The 16213-nt window shown below is 46.7% G+C and overlaps 1 protein-coding gene across 2 annotated transcripts in view; it reads left to right on the plus strand.

Annotated features, from left to right (window-relative positions):
• The first annotated feature begins 2844 nt into the window (after positions 1–2844).
• Positions 2845–16213, plus strand: part of LOC149853995 (uncharacterized) — a 14787-nt gene continuing 1418 nt past the window's right edge. The window contains exons 1-3 of one of the 2 annotated variants that reach the window (XM_090025694.1): positions 2845–3338; positions 13307–13449; positions 13887–16213. The exon at positions 13887–16213 is cut by the window's right edge and continues 1418 nt beyond it. In XM_090025694.1, coding sequence (XP_089881820.1) covers positions 2845–3338; positions 13307–13361 — 549 coding nt within the window. In that variant the 3' untranslated portion in view covers positions 13362–13449; positions 13887–16213. The remainder of the gene's footprint in view (positions 3339–13306; positions 13450–13886) is intronic. The other variant, XM_090025695.1, reaches the window with a different exon arrangement.

Genomic DNA, 16213 nt, shown 5'->3' on the forward strand with positions numbered 1-16213 from the left:
CGTAAGAGCTAAAGGGCAAAGGAGACTCTCACAGAAATGTCCTCGGGCAGTCAGGCATTTAGAGGTTATAACTTTCAACGTGTGTTTTAAGATAAACCACATATATAAACTATCTTCCATGTGCACACATTTCAAGTAATTTACTTATGTTCAGTATTTTTTCCACTATTGTACTATTCTTTACCTTTCTGTGGTGAACCAAGACTTGACCACTTCCCCAACATCTGCATAACCACATAACAATGATATGAATTACATAACTTTTAACTCTTGACCAATATAACTTTAACTGTTATGCAGTTTAATCAATGTACATATATTTATTGTCCACCACTGCACCTTACCTGCAGCGGTGCTCATTCATAGCTGCTCTGCCATAAGGCATCTAAAGGACTGCCAGCAAAGATTCACCTGTCATACCTCAGCTGTGGGGCTCAGGAAAAGCTTTCGGTGTATATCGGGGTCTGTTTGGGTCAGGGCTTGTCAGGTGGATCCAGGTAAGCACTCTAGCCTCTCTCAGGAAAGCAACACAACCTTGGGGGATGAGGTGGTCTGTTGACAATTACTTGGATTTATGGCCCACAGGACTGACTGCAGTAGTGTTGTGTGGTAAAAACTGTACTGAGACACTGCTGTGCAGTATTATTAGGCTACTGCATAGCAGCATTGCTTAAAAGGTGTTTGGTGGTGCTACTGCTCAGTAACTCAGGTTACTGTGCATTTATTTAGTACTTGTATACTAAATAAATGTGCAGTAACAACCGCACAGTAGTGTCTCGTGTAGATGTGGCCACAGACTGACAAGCCCCCTACAACAGTAAGGGGGACCAAGGCTGGCACTTCTGCTTCATTCCGTGCCAGTGGAGCAGGGTTTGTTTATTGATGCTCCTCACAGACAAGCATCAACAAATCGGTATCACCGGTCTTCCATGTGGACAGTCATCGGGCCAAGAATATGCTGAATATCAGAGTAGGCAACTGTGCTGCTACCTCAAAGTATGTAGAAAAAACTTTTAAAGCTGTGCCTGTGTCCAAAGTGCTGAGGTTGCCTATTCTCCTTTTGGGAGTGGAGGGCTGTCATCTTGGAACCAGAAAAAAAACAAATCATACAGGTAACCCCCGCTTAGCACTCTTAATTGGTTCCTGAAAAACTCAGTGTTAAGCAAAATGAGCGTTAAGTGAAACTGAAAGTATTTGATGGCCCAAGATGGCAACCACGATTGTTTTTAATGACCCAAGCTGGTGACTGTGAGCGTTATAATGAAACTCGCTGAGCGCTCAGTGAAATCGGGCATCAATTTAAAATGAGCATTATGGTGAAATACCGCTAAGTGAAACAGTGTTAAGCAGGGGTTGCCTGTGCTAAAAACCAAACACCTGCTATAATGTATTTTAATTTTATTACAAAAATATTTTTTCATGATTTGTTTGCATATGGTATATAGGGGTGATTGCATAATAACTCAAAAATAAAGTCTTACTCTTGTATATTGTATGTGGGAGGTGTGTGGAGTGTGAGGGACTGGCGGTTTGGGGGGTATACATGTAGGGGGGTTGTGGGTGCGTGGGGTGTAAAGGGGGACAGCCCCCCACACGCATACACAGGGTGGGTTTGTAACTGTGACTGACTGGGTCTGAGAAGAATGAGTGAGGCTAAGACAGGGGTGGGCAAAGTACAGCCCACAGGCTGGATGCAGCCTACCAGGCAATTTTTTTTTTTTTCTGGCAGCTCCTGCTGCTCATGCTCCACTGGTGGTAGGGGCTGCATGGAGCTGGCTGCCTTCCCTGCCACCTGCTGTGCAGTGCACCTCCCTGTGCTCTGCTGGGGAGCAGGGGGCGGCTCTCCCCTCCACTTCTGTGGAGTCCTGGGACCTGCATGGCAAGGGCGAGGAAGGCAGCTGGCTCCATCACACAGGGCTTCCCCCCAGTGTCAGTGAGTGCCAGAAGCTGCACATGCATCGCAGGGGACCCTGTGCAGTAAGAGGCAGGCCAGCCTGCCTGTGTTCCTTGCCATGTGCAGTTCTGGCTGGAGCTGTGTGCTGCCAGACAGCAGTGCCTGCATGGATCAAGAGTGCCCCAAGCACCTGTTGCTGCCACCAGCAGCAGGGGTTGGTGGGGAGTGTGTGTGTGGGGGGGGTCCCCACAGCCCCCTACCCTCCCTCTCCTCCACACTGTCCACCTGAGCTCCTGCCTCCTGCACTGGGTGCTCCTGCCAGCCCCAGGCTTAGCGCTTCCACAGGGAGCCAAGGAGGAGCCACTGGTCCCTGGGGAGTGGAGCAGCAGTGGTAGCAGCAGCCCTGGCCTGAAGTTGTGCTGGCTGGGCTGGGCCCTTCTGCGCATGAAGGTGGGGGTGAGGCATGCGGGGTACAACTAGTTGGTGGGTGCCCACGGGTCAGATAAAATTGCCTGGCAGGCTGCATCCAGCCTGTGGGCCGCATTTTGTCTGCCCCCATCTCAGCCTCAGTCATTCTCAGGTCCAGCCAGTCACCCTGCAACAAAACAGCTGCAAACCCACCGTGTTCACGGGGGGCCAGCCCCACGCACCCAACGCAATGAAACATGAAGTCACCAGGAGCCAACCGGAGAGCAGGCTGTGGCCTCTGCGGCGAGAAGGGCACACAGGGGTCCTGCTTATGACACTTACAGCAAGGTAGCTCCCGCTGCAGGACTGCTGGGCCCCGCCGGCGCGAAGTGCACAGGTCCAGCCAATTTCTTGCAGCAGCCGGCTCTGGCCCGTGCCCGCGGGGCGGCACGCGGCCGGGCTGACAGCGGGAGTCCGAGCGTGAGCCGCGGCCCATTGTGACCTGGCGGGGCGCGGGGCGGCGCGGGAGCGGGGCTGGCGGCATGGAGGCGGGGCCGGAGGAGGCGCCCCGCGCGGACGGGGAGCCGCGGGTCCTGGTGCAGCGCACGCAGGTGCTGCTGGTGGCCGGCGAGACGCAGGAGCCGGAGCAGGCGGGCTCGGGCCCCAGCCCCGGCCCCCCGGCGGCGGCGGCGGCGGCGGCCGGGCAGCTGGTGCTGCTGCTGTGCGGGGCCCCGGCGCTGCGGGCGCGGGCCGAGCGGCTGCGCGCGGTGCTGCGGGGCGTGCGGGAGCGGAGCCGCTGGGCGCCGGCCGCGCTCGTGGGCGTCGTGGTGCAGCCGCGGCCCGAGGAGGAGGCGGAGGCGCGGGGCCGGCTGGAGGCGCTGCTGTGCGACGTGTTCCGGGGCCCGGCGCCGCGCGTGGAGCTGCACACCGCCGTCTTCTGCCCCGGCCGGCCCGACGGGGCCCTGCGCCTGCTGCCGGCCGCCTGCCCGCCCCAGCCCGACCCCGGCCCCGGCGGAGGCGGCGGGCCCGGCTGCAGGCACGTGGGGCGCGGTGGAGCTTCCTGGCGGGGCCCCCCAGCTCGCTGCTCGGCTCCTCTGCTGGACCGGGCATCTGGGACCTTGCTGTGTATCCCTCGGGTGCCGGGTCTCGCCCCTGTCGGGCCCTCTCACTACCCCAGAGCTGGCCCGCCAGGGTCATCCGGGGGGATGCCCCCTCAGGGACCTGCCCAACTCGGGGAAGTTATTTGGGCATTTATTAGTCCGTTTGGTTTTGATTACAGGCAGTCCTCCGACTTGCAACACAACCACAGCTGCATCTTAAGTAAAAAGGTCGTCACCGATTTTCCCATAGACACAATGTTATAAATGAGGGTTTGGTTCCTGAAGCAAGGCAGAGTACCCTATTTTCACCAAGAATAACCCAGAATTTTGTACTCGATCAATTATAGATGAGTAAGATAGCTACATTAGTGTATTTATATTGTAAATAGCGATCATATTGATTTGGAAGGACTTTTTTGAGGTGACTGCTGGACTTTTTGAAGGGCTCTTGGCTAGAGTCTTCTCAGGATTCTTGTCTGCTTTCTTAAAGAAAGTGTCCAAGAAAGTTTGGACAGATGTTCTCCAGAGAGATGAGTGATGCAGCAAACTTGTTCACTGGCGTTGTATCGGATCAAGTGTTGTGAAATCGAAACTGATGTCAGAAAGTCGAAACAGGATGTCAGTTTATAAGTGTCATAGGTGCTGTTGTAACTCACAATGTCTTAAGTCGAGGACTGCCTGTATTCTCTTGGCTGCAGTGCTAGGAGACGGGGCTATCTCTCGCACAGGCATGCTGCTACGTGAGCAGGTTTCCAATGTGCTTCTATTACAGCGGCAGGTGGAATCCTTCATGGTTGCCCATGTTGGGATGTGCATTTCTAAAGGGTGTGAAGCAGGAGCTGTGTCCCAGAGCCAGCCTATGGAGAGGGACCGTGTCTGTGGGCAGGGTGAGGTGAGGGTAGGTATTGTGACATAGCAGGAAAGTGTCAGATTTGTAGTCTTTTGGGATTAGGGAAGCTGAAGGCAGGGGAAACCATGCTAGCAAGGCATGGAGAAGGTGCAGGAGTCAAAGCATCCCCTTGCTGCCCATGAGCCTGGAGAGAAGATCCTAAAGGACTTCCAGGTCCTGGTGGAAAAGGTTGGAGGGAAGCCCGATGTGCTGCTGATTGGAGAGGCACTGACAGGGGATGACACACGGGCTCTGATGAAGGCTTTTGTCCAGGAACTGTTCCCAGACGCTCTCAAACCAAGCAACAGCCTGGACAAGGCTATGACCCAGATGCTGCCAGGGGCTGAGCCTGGTTTTAGCAAGAGCCAGTCCCAACTCATTTTTTTCCTATGCCGAGCTTCTTGCCTGCAGAATAAGCAGGCTGAGATCCAGGAGGTCTTGAAGGAAGTAAAGAAGTACACTTGCAAAGCCCCAGCTGCCTTGGTGGGAATTGTCATGCAGCCCAAAAAGAATGAGGAGGCCCAAGCCCGGAAACTTATGGAGACTCTGCTCTGGGGAGTCTTCCCCAGGCAGCCATGTAACAGGAGGAGGCAGGGTAGCAAGCAGGGCCAGGAGAAGGAAATAGAGCTGGAGGAAGTGCAGGTGGAAGTAGAGATCTTCATTCCAGGCCAGCCACGGGGCAAACTAGCCATAATGAAAGCTGCTTGCCGAGCTGCTGAGGCTCTGAAGCGGACAGGTGTGAAGCAGGATGGTGCGGGAGAGGGGAATCTGAGATAAAGGATCTGGGAGCATGGCGGGAAGTGCATGGTAGATTAGGGAAACACTGGGCTGACGAAGGCTAGTTATTGAGGTCATTACTGTTTTATTCCTATTGGACATTGTTTTTGCATTAGTTTTGTATAGATGGGGGATTCTCTATGTTAATGCTAAACAAGGGTAATTTGAGATTTAGTTTCATCTGCAAAACTGTTACATGTCAGCTAATTATCCTGTGTGGGGCTAGCTGCTCTTAGTACTCCAGTATGGGGTCTCTAGGGCATCCATCTTCTCATCTCAGTGTTGGGCCTCAGAGACAAGATGTCTGATGGGAATCCTGTTCTTCACCTTTGGAAAACATTTCACATCTTGCCATTACTAGGCCAGAAATATGAATCCGGCAAAGAAGTCCATGCTTTAAAAGACATTGAGCTGTCCTTTTGATATTTAGAAGGGACTGGAAGTTGTCTGCTTCTTAGCTCGTTCTTGTCCTGACAGCCTCTGTTCAGGCACCTTTCATACCTTTCTCCATTGCAATATGGGGTGAAGTCTTGGAAATGGCCGTCTGAACAGACCCCTGGTTCTTGTGCCCCTGCTGCGTTATTGCCAGAATTTGTTCCTGAACAGCTCTTAGCATCACACTGTTGAGCGACTAGAAAGTGGGGGGGGCTCTTGAGTCTTTTCTTACAAAAGTGATGCTTACCTGCAGGTTCTTGTCTGAGACACTGGTCATGACATGCGTGGGGTCTGAAATAGCAGTGGTCAGTTACACTAAAAATTGGGGGCGGAGAGAGCAACTTATAAGACCATTTTCAGCAGCAGTAGAAGAAAGCCGCATGATCCAGAGTACCTGTAATCTCAAAGTTGCCTCATGCCTTGCAACTGCAGAATCAGCAGCATTTACTAAGCATGTGTAAGGCTCCCTTTTTCCTCTGCTCAGGATGCTGCTATAGCTTGAGTGGGAGGAGCTTTTATTTAGGCATGCAGGGAATTGGCAGCCGTGTAGGCAGTGCAACAAAGGACATGAAGCCTTTAGTAGTGACAGATCTGGATGCTGCCATGTCCTTTAGGAAGGATATAAAAATCACTAACATTTCTCAGGGGCATAGTGTGAGCCAGGTACACTTTGAAAGCATACTCATGCAAAGGACTTACTGTCTCCTCAGTTTGGAGCCAAGGACAGTAGCTGGGAAGGAAACATTTGATTACAGTGGGAACTGGAAAGGGTATCGGGGAAAGAAACTTGCTCAGCCCTGATAGCAAATAAAGTTGGAAAGGAAACAGAAACAAACCTAAGGATGTTAAGACCTCCAGCAATATCACCTTGCAGACTGCATGGGTGGACAGCTGTCATCAGGATTTCAGAGGTGGTGATGTTAAGTCATGTTGAGGCTCTAGTAGGGGAATACGAAATCTAACCATGAGCCTGAGGGCACTTTCCTAAGGGACAAAGAAATAAGGGGGTGAATTCCTGGATAATTCCATTTACAGATCTCCTGAGATGCAACTGCAGTTGCCACTTGTACTCTGAAGAATGAAATAGATGAGGATTTACACTAGCCACAAAGAAGAATGGCAGACACAGAGGATTTTTAGCCTTAAATCTTCCTATTTCTCTGCCAGGAAGTAAAATCTTCTTGTGAACTTGGGGCTTGTGGTGCCTGGTTTCTCGGGGCACCTATACATGAGCAGAAGGTCTGCTTCAACATGCTGTAATTACATAAGGGGCATAAGGGCCCTGAGGCAGCTAATGAAGATTTCCAGGCAGCCCTGTTTAGGGATGGCCTGCTTGTTTCACATGAGGGTGGCCCTAGAAGAGGTGGGTCAAACAAGCCTTGCCTCATTACTTACATCCTGGCTTAACTGAGTTATAAACAGATTGCTTGCTGGAACATACAGACTTTAACCCTTGGATATAACTTTGATCTGGATTCAGATCTGAGGAAAATAACTGTGTTGAGTAATGAGTCTCAGAATTGATATTGCAGCTCTTTTGGAAACTCAGCTCTCAGATACAGGCTTCATAAAGGACAAGGACTACACTATTTACTAGCATGGCAAACCTGAAAGAGTAAGAAGAGGGCATGATGTAGGTTTTGCTACCAGAAATGAACTTAGGTCATCGTGTGAAACTGATTGCAATGTCCAGACGTACCATGACTCTTCAAGTTACACTACAGAAGGGATTCATCAACCTTGTCAGTGTCTATGCTCTAACTGCAGGCTCCTGATGAGGAGAAGGACAGCTTCTGTCAACAGCTGGAAGAACTTATTGACAGGATTCCAGGGAAGGAATCCATCCTAGTACTTGAAGATTTCAATGCAAGAGTTGGGGCCAATGTTGAGATCTGGCCTGGGATTCTGGGTGGGCATGGCATTGGACATGTGAACGATAATGGGCAGAGAATTCTTGAGCTCTGCCAGCCGAGGCTTATCAGCGACGAACACCTTTTTTGCTGGTAACATGAGAAGAATGTTGTGGAGACACCTGAGGTCCAAGCACTGGCATCGGCTAGACTCGGTACTGACAAGACATACACACTTGAAAGATATTCTGCATACACAATCCTTTCAACGTGCAGACTGAGACACAGACCACTCCTTTGTCTGCTGCAGAATGAAATTTCAAGCGTAAGAAGATTCACCGTAATAAACCTGCTAGACAGCCTTGTATTGACTTGTGCCAAATCAAAGCTCCTGTGAAGAAACAGCTTTTCAATGCAGAAGTAGCAAAGTCAGCTGGAACCACTCAAATTGCATCAGATGTATGGGAAGTCCTGAAGACAAGTATGTACAATATGGCAATCAAGAGTTTTGGAAAGAGTATTAAGAAAAAACATGGACTGGTTTGTAGACCGTTCAGAGGTACTGCTACCACTTGAGAGAAAAATAATTGCTCTAATCACCTACAAGTCTTCTACTACTGATTCACTCAACAACTTAAGAAAAGCTCATAAGGCTGATCAGACAGCTTCCAGGAGGTGTGCTTGAGAACTTTGGCTGGGTCTCTGCAATAGCATTCAGCAAGCGGCTGACGCAGGCAATAGTAGATGGTTGTATGAGGGTACCAGAATGGTCATTGGGATGACAAAATACAAGACCGCTCTGTCTGAGGACCTGGATGGTAATATCATAACTGATAAGAGGAAGCGACTGGAAAGGTAGATTGAGCACTATGGAATGATGTATACAAAGGAGTCTGCAGTAGACCAGCGAGTGCTAGATGAATTGCCTGGGCTTGAGGTTATGGCTTGGCTGGATGCCAAACCTACACTAAAGGAACTTGAACAATGCATCAAAAAGATTCCTTATAACAAAGCTTGAGGATCTGATGCTTTCCTGGATGAAATTTACAAATGTGCAAACAAAGACCTGCTGCAAAGATTGCATGAGGTACTGCTACTTTGTTGGAAGGAAGAAACTGTTCCCCAAGATTTCAAGGACGTTCATTTCATCCAACTGTATAAAAACAAAGGAGATGGAAGTGACTGTAATAACCACAGAGGTATAATCTTTTCTCAACATTGTGGGAAAAATTGTAAGCTGTATTTGTTACCTAGATTTCAGACATTAATTGAGAGAATCATTCCTGAGAGAGCCAGTGTGGCTTCCACTCAGAAAGGTCCACCATAGATATAGTCTTCTTTGTAAGTGCAGAAAAAGTGTTGAGCGAAACATCCCACTGTACATGGCTTTTATAGATTTAACAAAAGCCTTTGAGCTGGTTAGTTGGTCAGGGCTTTACGTTTGTTCTGAAAAGGCTTGGTTGTCCACCTATATTGCTAAACCTTGTGAAATCCTTATGAGATGGTATGAAGGCAACTGTAATGTCTGAAAACCAAGGGCCTGACTCCTTCAACATCAACAACTTAGAGAAGCAGGACTGCGGACTAGCTCCCACATTGTTTAACTTCTCATTCCTGCTTCAACATGCATTCCATTATGTTTGAGAGGGTGTCCACTAGACATGATGGAGAACTGTTTAACATTGCGGTGAAGGTGAAGGAGATCATCCTAAAGGACCTGTTGTTTGCAATGATGCAGCCCTTGTGGCGCATGCTGTTGATGCATTACCACATTCTCTGACTCATGCAAAATCTTTGGGCTAGGAATACGCTTGAAGAAGACTGTCATCATACACCAAGGCTCTTCAGAACCAGTTCCAGACATCACCCTAGGTGTTACTTGTCTGGATGGTTTTGACCAGTTTTTCTCCCTTGGCTCTATTGTTACCAGCAGTGTAGATCTTGATGCTGAGCTTGCTAGTTGAATTGACAAAGCAGCCAGGAACTTTGTCCTTTTGCAAGACAGAGCCTGGAACAATAACAAACTGTCAACTAAAGTGAAAATCCATATTTTTGAGATGTGTTTTATCTGCTCTTCTATATGGCTCAGAAACATGGGCGACCTACACCAAACTTAGATGCCTGTGTAAAATTCTGCAAATAAGATGGCAAGATAGGGTGACAAATGTGGAAGTGTTAAATGTGCTGATATGTCATTCATGGGAACATTGATTAGTAAGAAAAGACTCAGGTGGCTTGCTCATGTCAAGCAAATGCCAGACCACAGGATCCTAAAGAATGTGCTGTTCTCTGAAACTTGTGAAGGGTCTACGAAAGAGGCAGACCACAGTGCAAATTTCAGGATGCTTGCAAAGATGACTTAGCATCCTTTGGAATCTCTGTGGATGATTGGGAAAGGAGTGCAAAATGCCACTCTGGCCAGCAGAGTTAACTTTTAGATGGAGCAAGGCGCTGTGAAGTGGACTGGATCAAGTTTTGTGATGACCGGTGTCAGAAGAAGAAAGAATCTGCTGCTTGGATTCAGAGCACTGCTAGTGCATGGGTGTGCCCTACCTGTGGGTGGGACTGTCACTTGCGCATCAGACTCAGCAGCCAGAGAACTCATCAGTGCACACACCATGTTCTGTAATGAACAACAGTGCCAATTGAGAAGGTCTTGCCACTGTGTCCAGGTCCAGAGGAGGCTCCTGTAAGGGCAAGTTGTAGAAGAGGGGAAAATTCAAACTATAGAAATGAATTGTTGGATCCTTTCCATCTGTGTGAAGATGAGATTTTGGAGGATGCTATTTCTGCTTAGGAGAACTGGTGATATCCTTGCAATAAAAAACCCAACTTTTACTTCTTGCTTTTGCAAGGTCCACCTGGAAAAACTGACCCATATGAGCTTTCCATCTTCAGGGAAAGCTCCTATCACTTTCATAAAGTACCACCAGACCAAACAGGAAGGAGCAAGAGTTGCAGAGTAAATCTTAAGAAATATGTAAATAGGCTTCCTTTAATTGTCCAAACCAAGTGGTCACTCAAGCTGGTTGCTGCTAGAAGTGATACCAGATTCTAAGCTGTGCATCAGCACATTTCAGATAAATGGAAGTAGATAAGGAAGTTGAAATATTATACTTGGCATATTTGCAACCCACTGGCTACTTGGCCCTTGAGGATCACCTTGAACATGCTCCTGCATACAGCTGCTGCCCTGGCACACACAGCCTATGGCTTCTATTACAGCTGTGAAATCTGTCTGTTTGTATTAGGAGCAAGTAGTATCCCTGGAGACAAGAGGGGAGGTTCTGTACATTGTTCACAACTGCTCAGCCCATTTGCTCTGTCAGGGGTTTTCACTGCTGCCACACCCTGGGGGCCTCACAAACCCTAGTCGCTGCTCCTGCTTATGCCCTGCTCCCTCCCTCACCACAGGGGCCTTGATCTGCTCCCTCCCCTCTTAAAAACAAGAAAAAAATATAAAGGGTACACTTGTTAAAAAAGGTTGAAAACCTTTGCCTTAACTGTATTGCATTGAGGGTTCACAAATAATCCTGATTGCCAGAGAAAAGACAAATAAATGGGGGCTGTCTTGCTGCCTATGTGTCTGACACATCATATGTAGCTATTGCAAAATGTGCTTATCAGTTGATAAATCAAATGTTTGTAGTTCTCATGGAGCAGTGAAACAATGGGATATGGGATTGGAAGAAACCTTCTTGGTCACTGAGATTATTGTCCTGTTGCTGCAGGCAAACATGATGTGTAATTCATCTCATAAACAAGTCAAGTTCCACTGCAAAACCAGTTAGGCTTCTAGCCCCCACTACTCCCACTGGGAGGCTGTTCTAAAATTTTCCTTGCTGCTCTGATCATTAGAAGCCCCCTAAATTCCAGCTGGAATTTATTCACAGTCAATTTATGCCCATTTGGTTTTGTGCCAATATTGTCCTTTAAACAGCTCCTTTCTCCTTAGTTTTTACCTTTTACTTTACCAGACTAAATTCATTGCTCAAAATATTGGCTTTTCATTCCCCTGATCAGCCTAGTAGTTCCTCTATGCATCTGCTCCAGTTTGGACTAATCTTTCTGAAGGTAACTAGACTTGCACATGGGTTCTAGGTGTAGTATGAAATGTCATCTTCTCTCTCTCTTAATACTCCAGTCCTTGAAGTCATTCAGTTTGTTCTCTGTGCTGTTCTGATGTTCCTGTTTTTATAGTGCCTCCCAGCTCTGCATCATCCAGTTTTCATTAATCTACTTCTATTTTGTACCATGTTTATTGATCAAAATATTTAACAGAACTGCTTTCAGGACCAGTTCTGGAAGAACTTCTTTCTTCCCTCCCTCAGCCCAGTACAGTTCTCAGCACAAGCCATTGTCATCTTCTTTCCATCCAGTTCTTTACTCACCTTACAGTTTGTACGCTAATCCTCATCTTCTGTAGTTTAACTAATAAGTGTGGTACAATATCAGATGCTTTACTAAAGCCAATAGGGAAGAAAATTGATTTTCTACAGAAAGGAAATACCATGGAGCTAATCTAAGATTTAATGATGTCATTAGATGTCAGATAACTATCAAAAGCAAGCTTTGGCAATCCCATTTTTCATTTACTTATATTTGCTGTCTGTGTGCACAAAAAAATGGACTCTGATGTGAGTTGGGTGGCCCTGGCTCACCCCAGGGTAGAACCAAGGCCCGTTGGTTGTTCTGGGCCTTGTATTGGCTGTACTGATTGAGACAGTATGACAGAGGTTCAGGACTTAACTCTTGTTAGAGCTTTGCCCTCTACTGAGCATCCAGGGTATAGCTGTGACTTAGGTTGTTTTCTTCATTGATGCCTGGCAGTGAGACTGCCCATTCCTTTTCGATGAAGGGATTTTGCTGCTATTATCTAGCCTTTCTGGCCTCTAAACTAGCCTGTTGTGACAATCTTTTTACAGGGCTACATGCTAGGGGGAACGGTGAAGCTGGTAATTAATGCAGCTGCATGCTCTTAGAGCAGAACCTTGTACCAGGAGCATATAATGCTCCAGGCTCTGCATTAGCTGCATACTGGTTTATAAAGAGGGACTGAATCATTGATTTTTAACTCTCTAAGTTTACCATGGTTTACTTGGTTACTTGAGACCTCTCCCCATGTGAACGTTTTGGAAATGCGACTGGCAAAGATGCTGGAGTCCCCAGTGAGACAAAGCAGCCAGCAATATGCTCTCAGAAAAGAATCTTGAATTTACCTCCTCCTAATTCTGCAAGGGATTCCCTCACTCTCACACATGGGGGGCAAGGAGAAGAGACATGTCTGCAAGCAGGGAGTTTCCCTGCTTGCCCAGACTCACAGTTGGGATCACCATAGATGGGTCTGGGTAAATAGGGACCCCTGACTACCCCCGCCTATTGAGAAGCACCCTTAGGAATCCCTGGTGTGCCCCTCTAGGCAGGGAAAGACAAGCAGGTACTTTGGGGGCTTGAGGGGCCCTCAAGCCCCCCAAGGACCTATCCAGGGTGGCTGGAAAGTGCAACCAGCTCAGACTGCCTTTACGCTCCTGCCACAGAGTTAAACAGGTGTCCACTGCAATAAAATGGCAGTTTCCTACCCATTCTTGCATCACTGATTTTCTTCTGATATAGTTCAACAAAGAGTACTGATGTCTATTAGCTCACGGTTTATACAACCGTAAAACATTTTATGGTGGTATAAATGAGACGTGAGATGATGTCTATTTCCACCCTTGGTTCCTCATATGATGTTGAGCTGGTGTGTTTTTCTAGGCACTAGGAAAAAGCTTGGCTGATAAAGGGATAGCTCTATTCTGGCTAGAAGCTTATATGGTTCAATTTATGGTCTATCTTTGAGAATGGGATTACAGATAATACTGTAAATAAGCCAAGGGCATTGAACAGTGCATGTTCTTACATACTGGAAAAAAAATGCAACTTTTACAATCTTTCACATAATTCTCTTTCCCAGAAAATTCTGTTTGGGTTTCAAGATCCACCATGTTCAAAGTCCTAGGAGCACTTAGTGTGGTGTGTGCTGGATACATTGGAAGCCAGTATGTCAACATTCAAACATAAAGTTTGCCTGCACCCAGTCTGCCTCCCTCCCAGCCGGTGAGTGTCCTTTGATTCCTCTGAGAAGTTGCATTAACAAATTAATCCATCTAAAGTGGTGTCCCATGAGCAAACCCATTTGTATAACATCATTTATAAACTGTATAAGTGATTCATGCCATATTCCAAGGAAAATATACTTAAGAGTTTATTAGACATTAACTGCCATAACAAATTATTCTTGGCGCTCTGCTCTGGAAAACAAAGGCACATACAATGCAACATTTGCTTCATGCTAACATCAGAAACAATCATGCATTTCAGGATCAGTTTGTCTCTATGGTATATAGTCAATGCTTTTATCTGTACATCTCAATGCTCTTTATGAGCATAATAATACTTCACAGCATGCCTATTTGGTAACTTATGTAAACATTTGAAGGAAAATGTCTCCTTCTAAGTGCCTAAAGCCTGATTTTTTTTCTGCCACTTTTCAGGCCACTCTCCAGCCACTCCTGATTATGCAACTAGTCCTGACACATCATAGCCAACTTTAATATCAAGTACCCTCACCCTGTCCTGACACTTGGTGGAGCAGATGCCCTCAGCATCCAGCATTTCACAGTTGGCTTATAATTCTGTAGAGAACTTAGTATTTATCTTTTATACTGCTGGAATGTCTCACAGTCAACCAGCTTGTGGCTCAGCATACATTATTGACAATTTGCACCCCAGGGAGCATACAAGCTACACTTAAACCAACTGGCTGAAGTCAGAGCAGCACCTGATCTACTCTGGGACTTGTATGAGCACATTAGGAGACTCAGAGTTGTGAGCTGCTCCTTTCTTCGCCTGGGCCAAAGAATGACAAGAGAAAAACTAGACCCTAGAGACAGCAGTAGTGCTGGGAGGGCTGGCTACAGCCACCCCAAAATTCCCTGTAACCATCCTTCCCAGCACCACCACCACCTGTCTACCCTGAACACATCCCTGGCCTAGCCCCCTGCTGAGAAGTGGCTAGCACAGCCCCTTGCCCTGAGCCTGCCTTTGCCGGTGCACAAAGCCAGAGGGGCGTGGGGAAACAAAACAAAGAGACCCCACACACATGCCTCCTATACCTCCCCTGGGGTTGTGTGCATGCATGTGGCACTTGCTGGTGACATTATCGGCTACACCAGCCAAAAAAAGTCAATTACCAACAGTGTTCATTTTCTGTTTACCAGTGCCAATCCAACATGCAACCAATATACTGGCCTACCTCTAATAAACACCTAACTTGAGGTTGTTTGCATTTACTTTTTTTTTCCCCCCCAGATCCTGTGTCCATCTGGATCAGAATGGTCATCCAAAATAAAGAAAAACAGCAGCACACATTTCCAACTTGTGTTTATGTTAATATGGAGCTCTTTAATTAAGGTTGCCCCCAGCTTCTATTTCCAAGTCTTAGGTTAACCAACCTAGAACACTGTCTGGAAAACTTGTTTGGCCTGAAGTCAGTGGAATCTCTCATAGCAAAGGAAAATAGTTCAGTAGTTTGAACATAATTCATCAAATGGCATTTGAGTTGCATTTTAAAAGTTACCCTATGTAGAGCTTGGGTTTGCCTAACACTTTCATTGGGTCCATCCAGCTCAAAAATACTGGTAATGGTTCTTGGAAGTGTCTCACAAATACATTTTCTGAAAACTCCTTTTTGAGCAGTACTGGAAGTTTGCAATAAAGAACAGCTTCCCATCAAGCAAACGTTAATGATTTTTGTTAGAATCTAGTTTTTTTTCCATTTGTATCACTGTGATGTGATTCATTTCCCTATTGCAGTGAGAACAGGATCAGGCATTGTATGTATGGAGAGAAAATTACTCTCGGTTAGGCTACAGTTTAGAAGAGACTTGGATAATCGAACACCACAGTACGAAGTGCTGAAAACTACAACTACTGGACTGTACAGAAAATGTTAAAAAATAAGAAATGAACATACAGTACTATGTAAAGTACTAAAGCCTCTAGGCCCCAAAGATAAGCAATGCACAAGCAAAACCCAGCTGCAGCCTAATGGTTTGGCTAATACAAGATATGCTGGCTTGGTGACTTGCCAGGTAATTGGCTCTTTACCACATGCCTTTCCAGATTGCAAGATTGGGCAATGGAAGACTTGAAAAAGCTCCTCAACCCAAGAAGTGGGGGGAGAGAGATGGGGATGAAACCATGATACAGATGTAAGCCTAGAAAGGACTGTTACAACTGTCTGATAGACCTGCTTAATACTTCACAAGTAATGTGTCAGTAGACACAGGCTTCATCCACTGGACCGCATTGCTTTGTATGTAGATTAAAATCTCTACGCTTGGGCACTATCTTACCCAGCAAATAAATCCTGCTTGCCCTTGTAAAGCAATTTGAGATCTGCAGGTAATAGAGCAATATATATGCTAAGCATTAGAACAAAGGTTCAGTTGTTTAGTTATGTACATCAAGCAATGAGTTAGGCACTGATTGCACAACAGAGATTCAAGTTCTAATTTTGGGTTTGATGCTTTACCAATATTCCCAGTGGAGAAGGCACCATGCAGCATAGTTACCTAGACTACTTAGCATTTGCATATCTTCTCAGCTGCACTTGGCTTCTGTAGAGCCATGCCTCATTCCAAGATTAGCTTAGGTAGTATGGCCTTGCTTTTTTCCATTCAATCATCTGGTAACACATCATATTTAAACACTTTGCATACTGTTTCTAATTTACTGGATTAAAAGCAAACAAACCTGGGTTTATTATGCTTTCCAGACTGCAAAAATATGATCAACTCAACTATTTTGCATTTACATG

The sequence above is a fragment of the Crocodylus siamensis genome, chromosome 13, assembly GCF_052110815.1.
Source record: "Crocodylus siamensis isolate JL-2025a chromosome 13, ASM5211081v1, whole genome shotgun sequence".
NCBI classification, from domain to species: Eukaryota; Metazoa; Chordata; order Crocodylia; family Crocodylidae; genus Crocodylus; species Crocodylus siamensis.